This window comes from Erpetoichthys calabaricus, chromosome 9, assembly GCF_900747795.2.
Source record: "Erpetoichthys calabaricus chromosome 9, fErpCal1.3, whole genome shotgun sequence".
NCBI classification, from domain to species: Eukaryota; Metazoa; Chordata; class Cladistia; order Polypteriformes; family Polypteridae; genus Erpetoichthys; species Erpetoichthys calabaricus.
This window is the reverse complement of record NC_041402.2, coordinates 92,471,865-92,489,392: the sequence shown is the minus strand read 5'-3', so window position 1 is coordinate 92,489,392 and position 17,528 is coordinate 92,471,865. Positions and strand designations below refer to the sequence as shown.

At 37.2% G+C, this 17,528-nt stretch overlaps 1 protein-coding gene across 2 annotated transcripts in view; it reads right to left on the bottom strand.

Moving 5' to 3' along the window:
* Positions 1-17,528, bottom strand: part of kiaa0895l — a 72,827-nt gene that overhangs the window by 36,059 nt on the left and 19,240 nt on the right. The window contains exon 2 of one of the 2 annotated variants that reach the window (XM_028809900.2): positions 16,490-17,230. The exons of the other annotated variant lie outside the window; for it this stretch is intronic. Coding sequence (XP_028665733.1) covers positions 16,490-17,212 — 723 coding nt within the window. The 5' untranslated portion in view covers positions 17,213-17,230. The remainder of the gene's footprint in view (positions 1-16,489; positions 17,231-17,528) is intronic. 2 annotated transcript variants of the gene reach the window in all.

Below are 17,528 nucleotides of genomic sequence, written 5' to 3'. Positions count from 1 at the left end.
ACTTGCAATGAGTCTTTTACAGCACTCTGGAGGAATTTTGGCCCACTCATCTTTGCAAAATTGTTGTAATTCAGCTTTATTTGAGGGTTTTCTAGCATGAACCGCCTTTTTAAGGTCATGCCATAGCATCTCAATTGGATTCAGGTCAGGACTTTGACTAGGCCACTCCAAAGTCTTCATTTTGTTTTTCTTCAGCCATTCAGAGGTGGATTTGCTGGTGTGTTTTGGGTCATTGTCCTGTTGCAGCACCCAAGATCGCTTCAGCTTGAGTTGACGAACAGATGGCCGGACATTCTCCTTCAGGATTTTTTGGTAGACAGTAGAATTCATGGTTCCATCTATCACAGCAAGCCTTCCAGGTCCTGAAGCAGCAAAACAACCCCAGACCATCACACTACCACCACCATATTTTACTGTTGGTATGATGTTCTTTTTCTGAAATGCTGTGTTCCTTTTACGCCAGATGTAACGGGACATTTGCCTTCCAAAAAGTGCAACTTTTGACTCATCAGTCCACAAGGTATTTTTCCAAACGTCTTGGCAATCATTGAGATGTTTCTTAGCAAAATTGAGACGAGCCCTAATGTTCTTTTTGCTTAACAGTGGTTTGTGTCTTGGAAATCTGCCATGCAGGCCGTTTTTGCCCAGTCTCTTTCTTATGGTGGAGTCGTGAACACTGACCTTAATTGAGGCAAGTGAGGCCTGCAGTTCTTTAGACGTTGTCCTGGGGTCTTTTGTGACCTCTCGGATGAGTCGTGTCTGCGCTCTTGGGGTAATTTTGGTCGGCCGGCCACTCCTGGGAAGGTTCACCACTGTTCCATGTTTTTGCCATTTGTGGATAATGGCTCTCACTGTGGTTTGCTGGAGTCCCAAAGCTTTAGAAATGGCTTTATAACCTTTACCAGACTGATAGATCTCAATTACTTCTGTTCTCATTTGTTCCTGAATTTCTTTGGATCTTGGCATGATGTCTAGCTTTTGAGGTGCTTTTGGTCTACTTCTCTGTGTCAGGCAGCTCCTATTTAAGTGATTTCTTGATTGAAACAGGTGTGGCAGTAATCAGGCCTGGGGGTGGCTACGGAAATTGAACTCAGGTGTGATACACCACAGTTAGGTTATTTTTTTAACAAGGGGGCAATTACTTTTTCACACAGGGCCATGTAGGTTTGGATTTTTTTTCTCCCTAAATAATAAACACCATCATTTAAAAACTGCATTTTGTGTTTACTTGTGTTATATCTGACTAATGGTTAAATGTGTTTGATGATCAGAAACATTTTGTGTGACAAACATGCAAAAGAATAAGAAATCAGGAAGGGGGCAAATAGTTTTTCACACCACTGTACGGTTGTTTCAGGGTGGCAACCGGACATAGTTCAGGACTCATTTATGTATGCACATTTACAAGATGACTGCGATTTCTGAAGAGTAAACTGCATACAAATGTGAGCGGTCCAAGTTTTATAAACTTCATTTTTTTTTCTTCACCATACACGTTTTTGTGTATGCATATTTTCATGCTCAAATTCACATAAAATTGTACAAATGTGACCCCTGGTCTGTGCCCATCAAAACTCATCCTATAGTTTTACCTCAGTAACTGATTGAACTGACAATCTTCAAAAATATATCTCTGCAGTAAATGTTAAACAACAAGGATTAAGATAATTAATATCAACCATTGTAGATGCAAAATCAATGACAATGGCAAAATACTTTGCTTTCTTTATATGGCATATGAGCTTGAAACTACAGACCACTCAAGAAACCTTCAAGAAAAACAGCATGGTTCTGAAGCAAATGGATCAAAATCACCTAGCAAGTCCAATATTAAAAAAATCTTTGTATTATTTGGAAAACTAAATATTTTATCGTCTCCCCTGAAAGCCAGCTAACAGGCACAAAATGTCTTACACTCTCTAATAATGTTGTTGCTTTTCACTGATCCGTATGTGTAAATTGTATATGGAGTACAGGACTGTGGACTAAAGCAGCTGTTTATTGCATGTTATTACACCTGGCTGGCATCACACACCTCTGTGCAACAAAATATATTCTTTTTGCTTACAGAATCTGCCATGACAAAAACGATGGAATTATTTCACTAAATATATTTAGAGTAGATTGGTAATAGATTTGCCTTTCTTCTAAAGCATGTTACTGTTAAAGGAGGGGCTTCTTGAGAGCTAAGACAATTGCACTGGTGATTCACAGAGCTGCTTGCCTTTAACATCACTGGGATGTTGTCACTCTCCTTCTTGGCCGACATGATAACTTCTCGATAATAGGACCCTAACACAATGCATTAGATTTAAATTTCACCACCTGTTTCACAGAGGGGCCCAATTCTAAAACATCACCTACACCCTTGTTATTTATGTTTTAATGCTTAATTAGCTTTACTTGCTAGCGTTTGTGTTTCTCTGCTCTGTTTTCACATTTTCTCGGCCCACAAATTATTTTGCAAAAAATCAAAACGTATAGAGTTGGCACACTTTTTCCATGGGTTTCTTGGATTTTCATCAGGTACTGTAGTATCTTTTCATATGAACAAAGTCATGCATGTTAGGTCTATTAATGAAGTTGAATTGCCTCAGTGTGAATGAGTGTGTCCCCTGTCACAGAGTGAATGAACCTCTGTCCTTAACTTGTCATGCCTAGGTCAAAATCTTTCCCTTGTGGGATAAAGTTGAACAAATGGATAGATGGAAACAGAAACAAAATAGAGAAAGAACTGATAGAGTTGGATGGTTAGACACAGTAAATCCAGTCCCATAACTTTAATAATAATAATAATAATAATAATTCATTACATTTATATAGCGCTTTTCTCAGTACTCAAAGCGCTATCCACACAGGGAGAAACTAGCAGTTCTCTTAGTTTGTGCTAATGAATGGGTTGTGACTCATTGAATCTTAATTGCAGGCATGACAACAGATGTGAAAAGGCTTTATATGATATGGGACAGGCTGACAATGGCATAATACTACATTTTCTGACATGTTTAAATGTAGCTTAATTTTTCAGCATACATTGTTTAATTAGATTGTATAATACTTGTAGGATCATAGCTTCTGGGTGCTATTTTGTAAAAACGGCTCAGTGATTTGCTCCTAAAATGCAGTATCATTCCAAACTCTGAAGTTCATCTTTCATTTGCTATATTTAAATCTAGTATCAGAGTAAGTGGTGCATAACAAAATATATGTGATTGTAATTTCTAATCCATTTTTTTTCAAAAAATAAAAAGTCCTCTGGTGCAAGGTGCAAACAAAAATCAATGAGCAGATTCTGTTAGGTATGATTTCTCAATATATCAAAAACACTTAGAATCATATGTAGGTCTTTTCACAAATTTAAGATCAACAAGCATCATTGCTGCTCTAATTGAATTAGACCCTAACTTGATTCACTGATGGTGTACCTCCCAGAGTGAGTTTGCATGTCTTCCCTGTTGTGTTTATTGATGAAGATAAATTGTCTTATTGTAAGTAAGTAAATGAAATCAGTGATGGATGACATCCCATCTAAGACTGATTCCTAACATAAACTTTTTACTCAGACGGACTCCTTGAACAGTATGGGAAAATTAATATCTCAAAAATGTCCAAATGAATTATATTTTCTTTTAGATTTCTTAAAGATACCCAAACTAGGATTCATGTAATGATAAAAATTTTCTTCAACTATTATCACTACATATTTTGTACACAGCTATAAAATGCATTTTACTGAAGAAAAAGACTAAACATAATTTCCTAGTGATGAATTCATATGTAATGTGATTAAACAGACTTGACGTTTACCTCTATCTGTCATACTGTAACACAAACCTGCTCTATCACAGCTTCCTAGGCCTTGTAACCAAATAGTGTAGATCTACATAACAGCTTCTAAATTTAGGGGTTGAACTTTGAAATCTCCTTCCTTTACATCTTGAACTTACCAGTAAGAGTTTTGATTGTGACAACCATGTCCATGTAAAGTACGAGTTATTGGTTAGGCTTAGTTTTTGTATACAGATAACATTATAACATTTTTCTGAAAACTGTTCTGAAATGCTTGTCTAGCTTCAGATCCATATTGTAAAGGAGATCACAGTCAGGGCTGGGACTGCAGGCAGGACAATATGGTACAGGAAAGGGACAGAGCCATATAAGGCCCTGACAGTGAATGCACTGGCAAAGGCAACACAAGCTGTGATGCTAGTATGATAGATGGACACCACCAGGGGGTACCATACCGTATGTGACTACAGAGAGCCCCTTAACAGCTATAAGCATTAGCACCAGTATTCATATTAAAGGGAGGTGAACACCTCTGCATTGGTAGAGGACACAAAGTCTCACTGGAAAAACTAGGAAATTTTGCTGTAGCTTTAACACTTTAGCTCTTGAAATTATTTTGGTTGAAAGAAAACCTCTGGTCATAACAATTTATATATTTAATTTCAGAGCGCAAGCATTGTGACAAATCAAGATATACAACAACCCAAAAACAAATTGTGAAAGAAGACTGTATGTGTCAATGTCATGTTGAGGCAGTTGACATATACCATTTATCTTGAAGCACATTCAGATGGTTTGTGGATCAGTTTTCTCAACAACAGTGCCGATCACAAATCAGACTAAGAAATAATAGTAAAATGTCACTTTTAGAATGTAAATATTCTGCTTTTTTATCTGAAGCTTAAGTCAACATGCAACTGATATACCATTTTCACCTGTATGATCTCCTCTATTGAACAAATATATGCAGTGGAACATTTTAAATTACTGGCAAAAATGACATTAGAACAAATGTATCATAAGCCTAAAGTGGTAGCACAGCTTTTTCATGTTTTTTAAGGATCACAAAAAAACTATCCTATCTTAAGGTACTTGAGTGTTTAAATTTTAGGCAGCTAGAGAGGGCCCTGTTCTCTCCCAGATTGAAATGTACTGTTAGCAGGGTGAAAGAATGTTCAAGGTGACATGTTGTCCAATCCGTTTGTTGAGCAGAGACTTGACGAGGCAGAACTGTGCCCTACTAATACTCCTCTGGACTTACTGTTTGTACCAACAACTGCAGAGAGAGCAGTTCTCTCCTATAAACTGGGTTCTTTGATTACATGCCCCAAGTAAGAAGCTGCCCCAGGTCCATAATATTCTTAGCAGAACTAACAATGGGGACATTTTTCCAGAAATTGTACTTGTGCTTTTGTTTTTGTCAAGCAAATCTGGACTACTGAAGTGAGAGAAAACCTACCAAAAGTGCATAGCTAATATAACAACTGGAAAAACAAGGAGATCCACTATGAAGAATGTTTTGATCACAAGCCTTTTCAAGATTAAGAGAGTGTCCTTTGGGCTCCTTTTAGCTCTACACCCACCACCAAAAGATGAGCACTCTTCTGTAACTCAAGGCACTAAATTTGAAAAACCCACCAAAGCAGGCGAGACCTGCGTTAGCCACTTACTCACAGAGCTCTAATGTATTAAGTGAAGATGTTTAACTGTTTCTATCCACTTTTCATTTCGCAGAAAGATGCCAATCAATTACCATACCTACTCCAAAAACTAACTTGGTTACAAAAACTCCTGTTGTAAAAAAAAAATAAAAATAAAATGCACAAAAAGGTCTGCACTGGCTGCTTTATTCATTTAAGTTAATGATTACAATAATGAATACTGATTTTTATTTTAATAATGTATAAATCACAGCTTATAAAAATTATAAAAATATCTTAACTGTACAGTGGATCATGTGTGTCCTGGGATGCTTCAGAGTAGACTTCATTTTTTTAATTTCAATATTAAAAGTAAATCAGGAAAAGTGAACAAAGTTTCAGCAACACTATATTGTGATTTGTCTTCAGTAGAGCAAAATGAAAACAGTAAATGAGAACAGTAAGTGCACACCACAGTAAAATTCCCCAGATTAGGAAATTAGGGGAGAACTTGTATCTTGTACATATATGAAGCTGGCTGGAATATCACAAACACTATCCTCCAATTCTTGGTGAATTAATTTTCTTATTGAATGTACTACTTTGGCCAAAGGCCTTTAATGAATAGACTATAATCTACCTATCTCCACAAATAAATTATGGTAACAATAAAACAACAATTTAACGGTATTACCTTCCAGTAAAGTGCATCTGCACGGTTATACAGCTTTGCCCAACCAAATATAATTGAATGGCCTACCATTTCCACAATACCCATAGACTGAACGGGCACCCTGACAGGAAGGTGACTTCTTATTGCACTGACCAGGTTGTATCTCAGCCTTCAGGAACATAAAAATCCAAGTCATCCTGCCTGTGGGGAAGGATTCAAACCGACTTTTTGTAGATACAGATAGGGATTGGTACAGTTGGAATTTTTCATTAGATAGATAGATAGATAGATAGATAGATAGATAGATAGATAGATAGATAGATAGATAGATAGATAGATAGATAGATAGATAGATACTTTATTAATCCCAATATTATTGTAAAGTCAACAATAAAAAAAAATGCATCTGGCCATGACGTGCACCCATTTCCATAAGTCATCTTGCCAATTAGTCAGCTGTTTTGGATTTGGGGCTATTAGACCATAGGATCTCAAATTTTAGGAACTGGCTTGGCATAACTAGTCCATTTTTAGTTAACTATTCACTGCTTTTTACTTTTCTGCTTATGAAAATGAGGCATTTTAACATAACTGCATAAAAGTGTTTCTTGGGCAGGTCAGCGGTCATACATATTTAAAGTAAAACCTACTTATCCTTGATGACATTTAAAGCTAAAGTTATTTTTAACAGTTACTGAAAACATTGATTTTTCACCATAAATTTGAGTTAAATGAATGTACTGTATGAAAAAACAATGGAGCTTATAATGATGTTCTGTGAGGGCAACAGCTTACAGTGTTACACACATTTTTGATATATCTACAGATTTACATATGTTGCAATTCACATACATCTTTTTAAATCACAACCTGTAGTATACTGTGTATAATTGCATGTGTGAAAGTGAAAGATTGACTTCAGGCCAGTGTTTCAACACGGTCTACATCATAAAAAATAATCATATCTAATGTAATATATATATTTAGAAACCTGCATTTGTTGACTGAAGACCACTCCAATATATTTATTTCTGCTTAGAATGTCACCAGCACGTCTATCCCAGTAACAAATGACACCACACAAGATTCCATCGTAAACAACAGCCAGACCCATAAAAGAGAATGTTATGACAACAAAATTTCATTCCTTGGCACACTCTGAAGAAACCTTAGCTATCATAAAGCATGCAAATAACATTCAGACTCCTTGTAAAGGACTTTAAGGTAATGCCTATGCATCACTAGGAATAAATAACTGCTGATCACGGCACTAGAGAGTAATGACTGAACCATCAAAAATAAACCTTTTCAAGATTTTAGAATTATGAAAAACATTTGAGAAGTAAGTGGGAAGTCATATTAAGGGAATGATACTACCTTATCAGCAGAGTAATTGAGACCAAATCTTGAGCACATCTATAGCAACCTAGAAAAATGATTCCCCCTTTTCCATTATTCACAATATCTCCAATGACTGTCAGAAAAAACTTGCATTTACAGGTCATCAACTTGTAATACTCTTATTTTCTGTTCAGATGTTAATCATGTGGATGACACAGAATGATCTTAACCTTCACAAACAGAAATGTGCAGGAGTGAAAAATAAATAAACAAATAAAAAATGATAATACTGATAAACAAGTAAGATTTATATTATCCCACATATTCATTTTGCAACAGCATGCCAGTAGTGTGCAGCAAACATAATCAATGGTTAATTCTTTAATAGGTCATACATAGAATCACATATTACTTTTGCTATACTTGCTTGTTTTACACATAGATTTAGGTTGCATGTAGACACATATAAGTGTATTCAAGCTGGCACTGGGAATGAGACTCTGTATGAGCCGTGCAACAAGGTATATGGCAAGATGATAGAAACCAAAATTACAGCTGCAGGCCTAGAAATTGCCAAAAAGGTCTTGGCAACTTGAGAAAAAAGGGAGGAGTGATGTAATAAAATAATAATTCATTACATTTATATAGCGCTTTTCTCAGTACTCAAAGCGCTATCCACACAGGGAGGAACCGGGAAGCGAACCCACAGTCTTCCACAGTCTCCTTACTGCAAAGCAGTACCACTGTGCCACCTGTGAGGACAAATGGAGTTGTATCACTTATTTAAACATTAATTCAACACTGCCCAGCAACATAATAAAATGAGGAACATACAAGAACAGCCTTCTTGAAAGTTGTACTGTCATGGACTCACCGTTTGCAGATTTGCACTGAACCTATGATGTCTGGTTTATAGCGGCTCTCAGAAGCCGTATGTTATCAGCCTGAGCTTTGCCTAGAAGACCCTGCTTCTGAATACTCCAGTATGTGTACTTGTTCTGTAGTTGAATGAATGCTTAGTCTGAACTGCAGAACTAAAGACCTAAACTTCATGAAAGTAGCGAAAAATATCCAACAAGTGAAATTCAGCAACTTAGGATACCAAGAAAACTATACTTTAATGACATAAATAGTGTAAACATATTGCAAGAAAATGTAAGGCGAGAATGGTAAGTATTCATTCAGTAGTAGACAGTGTGGCGGACAGCCGGGGCCCTTGCCTGGCCGGGACACCTCCATGCTGGGAGGAACGGGGGAGCCAGCCAATCCAAAGCATTACCTCCCCTGGATAGCAGATGGCAGCCTCCGTGAGTTGTAGCCGGAACCTAGGACTCCCGCAGGGCTTCATGGGAGTTGGAGTTTGGTGCAGCCCTGTTGGGACATTTGGGTGCCTCCAGGGGTGCTGTAGCTGCTGCTGAGCCCTAAAGAGCAGCTCTTCAGTCACACCTGGAAGTGCTGGCAGAAATAGGTCATCAAGCACCAGGATGCAGCCACTACTCCGGAAGCCAGAGTCGGGAGGAGGAGGAGGAGGACAACACTTGCCGGGGGACAGTGAAGGATAAAGATAAGAAAAAGAAAGAAAAGAAGTGTGTTGTGCTTTGGGACTGCATGTTAGACTTGTGGGGACTGGGGAAGGTGTTTCCCACAAGGGACAAAGAAAAATAAATCATGTGTGCTTTTATGACTGTAACTCTAGCATCTGTCTGTGTCGGGTAGGGTGGCTGGTACACCCCCTAGTGATGTCACAACAGTTAGAACCGATATTTGTAATATTTTCGGTGGCACAGTGGGTACTCTCGCTTCCTACCATATCCCCAGAGATGAGCAGGTCAGATTGCCAGGCAATTGCAAATTATCTCCCGTGTAGTGTTGACGAGTACATGAGTGGGCCCAGCGATGACCAAACCCCCTGTTCAGAACTGTTCGCTTCATTGTATCCTGTACTAAGATAGGCTCTGGCTCTTCAAAAGCTCCTGAACTGGACTAAGTGGCTTTGAGAATGTTATTTTATTCATGATATTTTACTGTTCTGTCCTGTTCTATAGGAATCATAACAGTAAAAAAAAGAGGGATATGGTGTTTCAGTATACAGTGATCCCTCGCTATATCGCGCTTCGCCTTTCGCGGCTTCACTCTATCGCGGATTTTATATGTAAGCATATTTAAATATATATCGCGGATTTTTTGCTGGTTCGCGGATTTCTGAGGACAATGGGTCTTTTAATTTCTGGTACATGCTTCCTCAGTTGGTTTGCCCAGTTGATTTCATACAAGGGACGCTATTGGCAGATGGCTGAGAAGCTACCCAACTTACTTTTGTTTCTCTCTCTCTCTCTCTCTCTCTCTCTTGCGCTGACTTTCTCTGATCCTGATGTAGGGGGTGTGAGCAGGGGGGCTGTTCGCACACCTAGACGCTACGGATGCTCGTCTAAAAATGCTGAAAGATTATCTTCACGTTGCTACCTTCTGTGTGCAGCTGCTTCCTGAAGCGACATGCTGCACGGTGCTTCGCATACTTAAAAGCCAAACAGCCCTATTGATTTGTTTGGTTTTCTGTCACTTTCTGGCATTCAGTGATCCTGACGCGTACTCCTTTGAAGAGGAAGATATGTTTGCATTCTTTTAATTGTGAGACAGAACTGTCATCTCTGTCTTGTCATGGAGCACAGTTTAAACTTTTGAAAAAGAGACAAATGTTTGTTTGCAGTGTTTGAATAACGTTCCTGTCTCTCTACAACCTCCTGTGTTTCTGCGCAAATCTGTGACCCAAGCATGACAATATAAAAATAACCATATAAACATATGGTTTCTACTTCGCGGGGGTTGCGTTCCAGAGCCACCCGCGAAATAAGAAAATCCGCGATGGAGGAGGGATTACTGTATTGAGAACAAATTGAACATTTTTGACATTTTTCTATGCCCTACAGCCAATGGAAATATTGACTTAAAAATCAAGAAGACTGCCTTGCAGAGCTCTGTAGTTTTAGTAATTCTGGTAGCTAATCAGCAAAGGAAAAGCAAGTCTTTCTTATTCCTAATATAGATGAAGGACTGAAGTGAACTGACAAAATATACAGTAGTTTTATAGAAGAACCCTTGGTATATTCTCTATTACTGCAAGAATTACTTCTCATCAGTATTAAGTTAATAATAGCAGAAATGACAGTCTGATAAAAGAAACACAATAATCAAAGTCAGCAACTGATAAAATACAATTATTAGGAAACTTGTTTACTTCAATCTAAAATTGTATACACACATATTTCTCCTGACTCAGATTATTTGAAATTACTCAAGATCAAGTTTCCAATTTTGATGACTGTTGTCACAAATCTGCCTTGCTGGGAAAAGATGTTTTGAAAATGTCCCACACTTAGCCCATTAAAAAAAATGTTAATTTGTTGATCAGACTTTCACAATAATATCTGTCTAATAGAAGGCCAGTGCTGCTAAATGAACAATCAACTGTGAAAATGTACACCACATAGCTAGCATGTCACCTTATTTTACCTGACTGGTAAAATCCTAACCAACATACCATAACGCTGTGAGGAAAGGATAAAATGATGTCCCCTAGTGTACTTAAAATTAGAAAAAAAATCAAATTTACTTTATAAGGAACTGTAAAATGTCTGCTCCAATACAACCTTTGAAGGGGGCAAAGGGTGAACATAGTCAATGATTTCTAAACCTGTAGAGAGACAGAGAGAGGAACAATCTAAAATTTTACAAGAATTTTATGAATGGCATATCTGTTAGGAGTCCTTTTTAATTTTGACTTATAATTATGGTTATGTGACAATGGTAAATCATCTGACTTCTTGTTTTTTACATGGGTAGGGGATGATATATCATATTTGATTGGAATAAAATGTAACATGTTATGTCTGACTGACCTGTAATTCATTAATTGTAACATGGTTTATACATCAAATAACAGTATGAAAAATAGTTTGCACAAATTTGTACTTTGTTATTTCTTTTTTGGATCTGTTACTCAAAAGGGTCAACTATGGAACAATATGTCAGGCAAGATGAGAACTAGAATAAGGTATTCTAATCAAAGAGATGGCATTTAAATGCTAATTTGAGCTCCCCTTTCTTATAAAAATATCCCACAAGTTTGGCTTCCTGTTCTTCACAACAGTCAGGCAGGCAGCCAACAAATTGAGGAAATTCAGTGTGATGGGTTAAAATGCCTGTCTGATCAAATTTGCTTCTAAAAGAGATTCAACCAGCTATTAATTCTAAGAGCTCAAATGATTTTGCCATACCAGAAGTTGAATATTTACACAATACATTTTAATAAAGATATGATGCTGTAATTCTTTATATGTTTGCAGTCTATTTAATCAGATGTTCTTTGTCTTTTTTGACAACTTAGATAAAGATCAGAAAAGAAACTTCTAAAAGATTCACAACCTTTTTCTCCTAGTCATCAGGGTACCCCTCATTAAAAAAAATAGATTTAATGTGTACTGTCTTTTGGCTGCTGATCAATCCATTGTGTGCTGCTAAATTTAAAACAGATCCCTCTGGGTTGCTTAGCATTCATGCTCACAGGTTTCTCCTTATGGGAGCAACCTGTATTCATGTATACAAAAAGAATAAAAGACGTGTGTATGCACACTCATTTAGGATTTCAATCACATGCCGACAGTCTTCAGATTTTTTTTTTCAAGTAAACTAGGGGGCTCTGCCCCGTGCTCGCTTCGCTCAAGTATTCTAACGGGAAACTGTAAATGCTTTACTATGAATGGCATATCAAGATCTCCTTTGGCGTCTAATGTTATCTGCTGAAGATGTGCTACATTACCTTTCTTGTCACCTGTTAAAATTTTACATGTTAAAATTGTTCGACCAATTTTCAATACAACTAATCCTGTCCAATTGCATGGCCCATCACTCATAAATTATGCAATAACATCACGATACATCCTTCTTTCAATAGTAATTCGGCCGGTGGAAGACCGGACGGTTTAAACGGTTGTAGATATTCTATGAGATATTGTAAGTTGATGTTTTCATGTTCTGCACCATCACCACCAACCTTTTCAGCATAGTCTATTGATACGCATTTAACCAATATGCCCTGTAACGGATCAACAATTTTCGTGTTAATTAGTTTGACTTCATCGTTTCTCAGTGCTAGGATTGCCCGTGTACTCATTTCTTCTGTTGATAACCCTACGGGATAAAATTCTTCAATAAGATTTGGACATAATAAGTCTTCTTTTATTGGGAACTTAAAGTGAGGAAAAAGTAAAAATATATAAGAGCTGAGAGCGCAAGAACTGTGTCTGACAAAAGCATTCACACGAATGAGACGTGAGAGGACTGTGGCCGTGGGCCGTTAACCAGAAATGGTTGAAAGGAGGGCGGGACCCCCTCTACCAACTTGAAAAAATCTCTTGGCAATAGTTTTGTCTCAAGATTTTTCTTTTATAACAGAGAGACAAGCAGTGATATACAGTAGCTGAAAATATGCATTCTGCACTTAACAACCATTTCATCAGTAAGCAATTCTGAGCTCTAGATGGACAGCACTCTCAGCTACCCAAAAGGACCTTACACTATCGTTATCTCCTATTAGCTTAATAAAAAAGTGAAATAAATCCAATTTAAGCAAACAAATAAGTCAGTCACAGTGCTTTGGAGCAATTCTGTTTGAATTATAGTTTTGTAAATTGTTGTTTTAGCTCGCAGATTTCTTGCGAACCAAGTAAACCCTGGATGTGATAAACGACACATGTATGACTGGAAAAGATGTAAAGAATAATGGGCACTGATCACTTTTCTGCCATTCTTCGCATCTGAAACTTCACTGCAAGACATGTATATCTCGGTTTCCTCTGACATTTACACTTCACTGTAAATCCACTTCATGTTATATTGAGGTTTTACTCTTTCAGTAACTCCTGGATACACAGCTGTTTTTCCAGAAGATAAACATTACATAAAATATGAATTGATTTGTCTGTGTATTATTTACAGGTTGCCTCGGTAACTGGAAGAAACGCTGAAGTAAAGTTCAGCAGTTTGCAGCACTGCAGTAAACAAAACATGCAAAAATTCAACCTGATGCCAAAGACACCAGCATTTGCTAGGACTGCATGACAAATGGGTTAACGGAATTTATTGTACTTTTGTTAAAATTGGCAAGCTGCAGTGTCTACTGAGCAGTTATGGCATTTCATTTAAAGCAATTTGTGTATAAAATCTGCTTCAAGGAAGGAGGCTGGTAATAAACACCCCCAGACCCCCACTCCACCCCAATGAGGCCAGATGCAAAAAATGAGCAGATTAAGGATAACTTGAATTATTTATTACATACTTGGCTACTTAAATCGATTGTACAGCAGACAGACTAACATACTAATAGTATTAAACCAATTTGATACTGTCTAGACTGAGGAATGTTTTATTGTGGACATTCTCATCTTACACCTTTAGAGTGGTTCATTCCCCTGCTCATCTCAAACTAGTAAGAGTTACCGTAATGCTAGGCAGAACAGGTTCCATCTACACAAACACAAAAGTAGATTTCCCTTAAATGCAACTTCTTGTTAACTCCGGTAACTCAACATACAATTCAGCAGCTGTTAACTCTTTCTTTTTAACATTTTGCTTTGTGTACATTCAGTAAGTGGTAGGTCTTGGAAATTTTTAATTCAGTATGGGTTTGTCTATCTATTTTTATTTTATAGAGCAGAGAAAGCAGTCCAGTTGAGCAGGTACAAAACCTGTACACATTCTCATTCACCACTTTTTACAGGTCACTTTGATTCACAAAACCAGAAATGAAGCTTATTGGCTATTCAAAATTGGGTCACTTCATTATAGAAATCCAACGAACTTTAAATTAAGAGCATTGTAAAGTGTGACTCCACCAATATTTAAAAAGCTTCCATTAACCTGAACCACTGATATAAATATGAATATCTTTTTCTTTCCACTATGGGTTCTGACCTCACTGTCAAATTAAAAGACATTTCCGCTGTAATACTATAATGATGTGGTATCTATCACTATTTTCTTAGAACTTGATGCAGTTTCAGAAATGTCAATCCATAGCACCCTTTTGAAAACTTTATGTCACGTTTTTTTGAAACCCACTACTCTTTAAAACTGTAATTTCTTTCAATTGCATGTCATACAATTCTTTGTAACAATACTCTCTCGGAAGTAGTTGTGGATGGTGCTTGGTTGGCAAAAAGTTGCAAGGTGCAGTGGAACTACAAAGACCTCAAGAAAGAAAGAAAGAAAGAAAGAAAGAAAGAAAGAAAGAAAGAAAGAAAGAAAGAAAGAAAGAAAGTTGGTTGCAGTTGCAGATCTCATTGCCAGAGGATGTGAGATTACATGACTAGAAGTCACAGGGTATGTCGGATTAGACTGAAGAATGACTTTCCTGCAGTTTCACATTTACAAAGTATCGTGCGCTTACCCCTTTTCTGACAGCCAATAATTTGCTGCCTGACAGCACAGGTCCTCATGCAAAGGTTTTATAGGTATGGTGAGTTTAGCCACATTTTCTGCCCTTTGTCCATTTTGTCATGCAACATTAATAAGACTAGTGTTTCTTTGGTTTATCAGGTCCAAAACAAGACATTACTTATTTCTCATACCTGCATTACATGCCCTGAACACTCAGTGTTTGTTAGCCCTCACATACACAGTGTTGCCCCTAAGACAAAAGCTACATCAAGGTGAGCCGCTGGATATATCAGGTTACATGACTGGCAGTCAAGGGAGTGTGTCGCAACTTCCCCAGAGTCGCAAAGATTATTTAAAGGAAGTCTGAGAAAGAAAACCATCGGAAAAGTCGTCAAATGTGACATGGGCTTAAGTGGGAGGTGTCTTTAGTGGAAATGTCAATGTTGTCTCTAGGATGGCATTACAGAAGCAGGATGAATTTAGAGACTTTATAGCTAGGGTCAGAAAAAGATAAAAAGAGAGGTAAAGAGAAAGAGTGAGGGTAAATGGAGTGCTTGCTGTTGAATTGTGCTGTGAAAAGCACCGCTCATGAAGGAATATGCAAAGCCTTTGTAGCTAGATCAAGACAGGCAGCAGGTTTGTTGGTTTTTAACTACTTTTTTCTTCTTGTGATCATCCCTTCCTGTAGCTTTTTTTGTGTTTACTAAAGGTGAAATTTTATTTATCTTGTAAATACTACTGGCAGTAAATCTGGGGGTGAAGTCCTTTTGTGAGAGGCTCGCCTTAACACAATTGTTAATTGTATTGAATAAATAAAGATGTAGCAAAAGATTAGTATTAGCAAGACCCATTTTTTACTGCACTTTGAATTTACTGTTCTCATCAAACATAGTTCAGCTACATCAAACTAAAAATATAAATCTTGAAATTAAACTTTTTCTTCATCATTTTAACACAAAAGTCTGAAAAAAAGCACCATACTGTGGGTGTGTTGTTATATTTATACATTCTTCCCTCTTCCAAATGCTGTTATTGCTCTTTTTAGAAACACGTCTTAGTTCTATTTTGTCACTAATAAAAGCTTTCTTGCTGGATTGAACACAGAATCTTCTCAACAGATCTCTTTTCATTTTAGACAACTCTATGGAAGTTACATTTTGACAACTATGCTCTCTTAAATGACCCTCATCTCAATTCTGTTATAGAAAAACATGATATGAAGAAACAAATAATAAAGATTTTAGCATGATATTAATGAAATCTGGAATATGTTGACTATATTTACAAATAACACAATTAAACTTCCAGAAATATACTATTTAAATTAACTAAGTCGTCCATTAAAATAAGTATCTGATTATTTATTTATTTAATTTCTTTATATTTCTGAAACATACTTTTCTACATGGTTTACAACGACAAACATATTTTGAGAAAGAGACTGCATTTGGGAAACTCATCAATAGACCAACAATCAACAAAGGTAGCAACTGTTACAAAAAATGTGACAGACAAAAAAAAAAAAGATTCTGGCAAAGATTTTAAAAGTTACTTAGTGTAACATTCTATGATATAGTCATGCAGTCAAACTCTCAACAGGACATAGATATACCTGTGTGAGGAACTGGCCAGACCCCTCCGAATACTTTTCAAGAACACTGGTGGGCCGTGGTTCTGCATATTCAAACTGTGGTTCATATTTAAAGTCTGCCTGAAAAAAAGCTTCTCTCTCCTGTTCAATATTGGTTGGTCGTAGAGCAACAAGAAGGCAAGAATTGCGTCCCGATACTGGCAGTGGAGTGAGGGGCATTGCTCTAGCAATATGAGGAAGAGAGGTAGCAGGACGTAGCCTTCCGCGACCCCCGATTTCTTCTCCATTCATGGCACATGTGCTCTCACTTCGGCGCATCCAAGCACGGTGTCCATTAAACATTGGGCTGGTCAAACTTCGAGATGGTGGCACAGGAGCCCGAGTCGTCTTAGATACGTTAAGCTTCTTAATGTCTGCTGATCCCAACTGCTTTGAAATATTTGACTCCAAGGTCTTTTTTACTTCTGACACAGAAGGTCTCTTTACCTCTAGTCCCAGTGACTTCTTGCATTCTGGTCTCCGTGTATCTGCACGCAATGACTTCATAAACTCGTTCTCAACCATTCCAAGATCCTGGCAGCTAAGATTTGGCTTTGTTTGATTAAAAGAGGAAGGTGACAAGTGTGCAGTATTTCGTAGTCCATTTCGCTGTAGTTCTTTCTTGATTACACCAAGCTTTTCATTGCAAAGATTGCCTTGGCCTGCTACCTGCTCCATAGTCCCTTCACCTACATCCAGTACCATCTTGCAATCTGTTATGGCCTAGAAAAGACAATATAGTAAAAAGAAATAAAGAAGTTTTTTATACATAAAATAATGTGACATTTCTAAAAAGCTATATCGTTTACTTTATCTACTGCCAAGGTGAGGCGAAGCCTCTTTCCATTCTAAAGTAAAATTACTGCTGTCAGTATTAAATTAGAACAGATTGAATGTTAATAGCAATAATTTAATTTTGCATTCTAAGCACAATTAAGGTAAGCATGTTATTTTTCATGGTTACTTAAAATATAATTAAAATATGTGGCCAACCTCAAATGAAATACAGAAGAGTAATGGG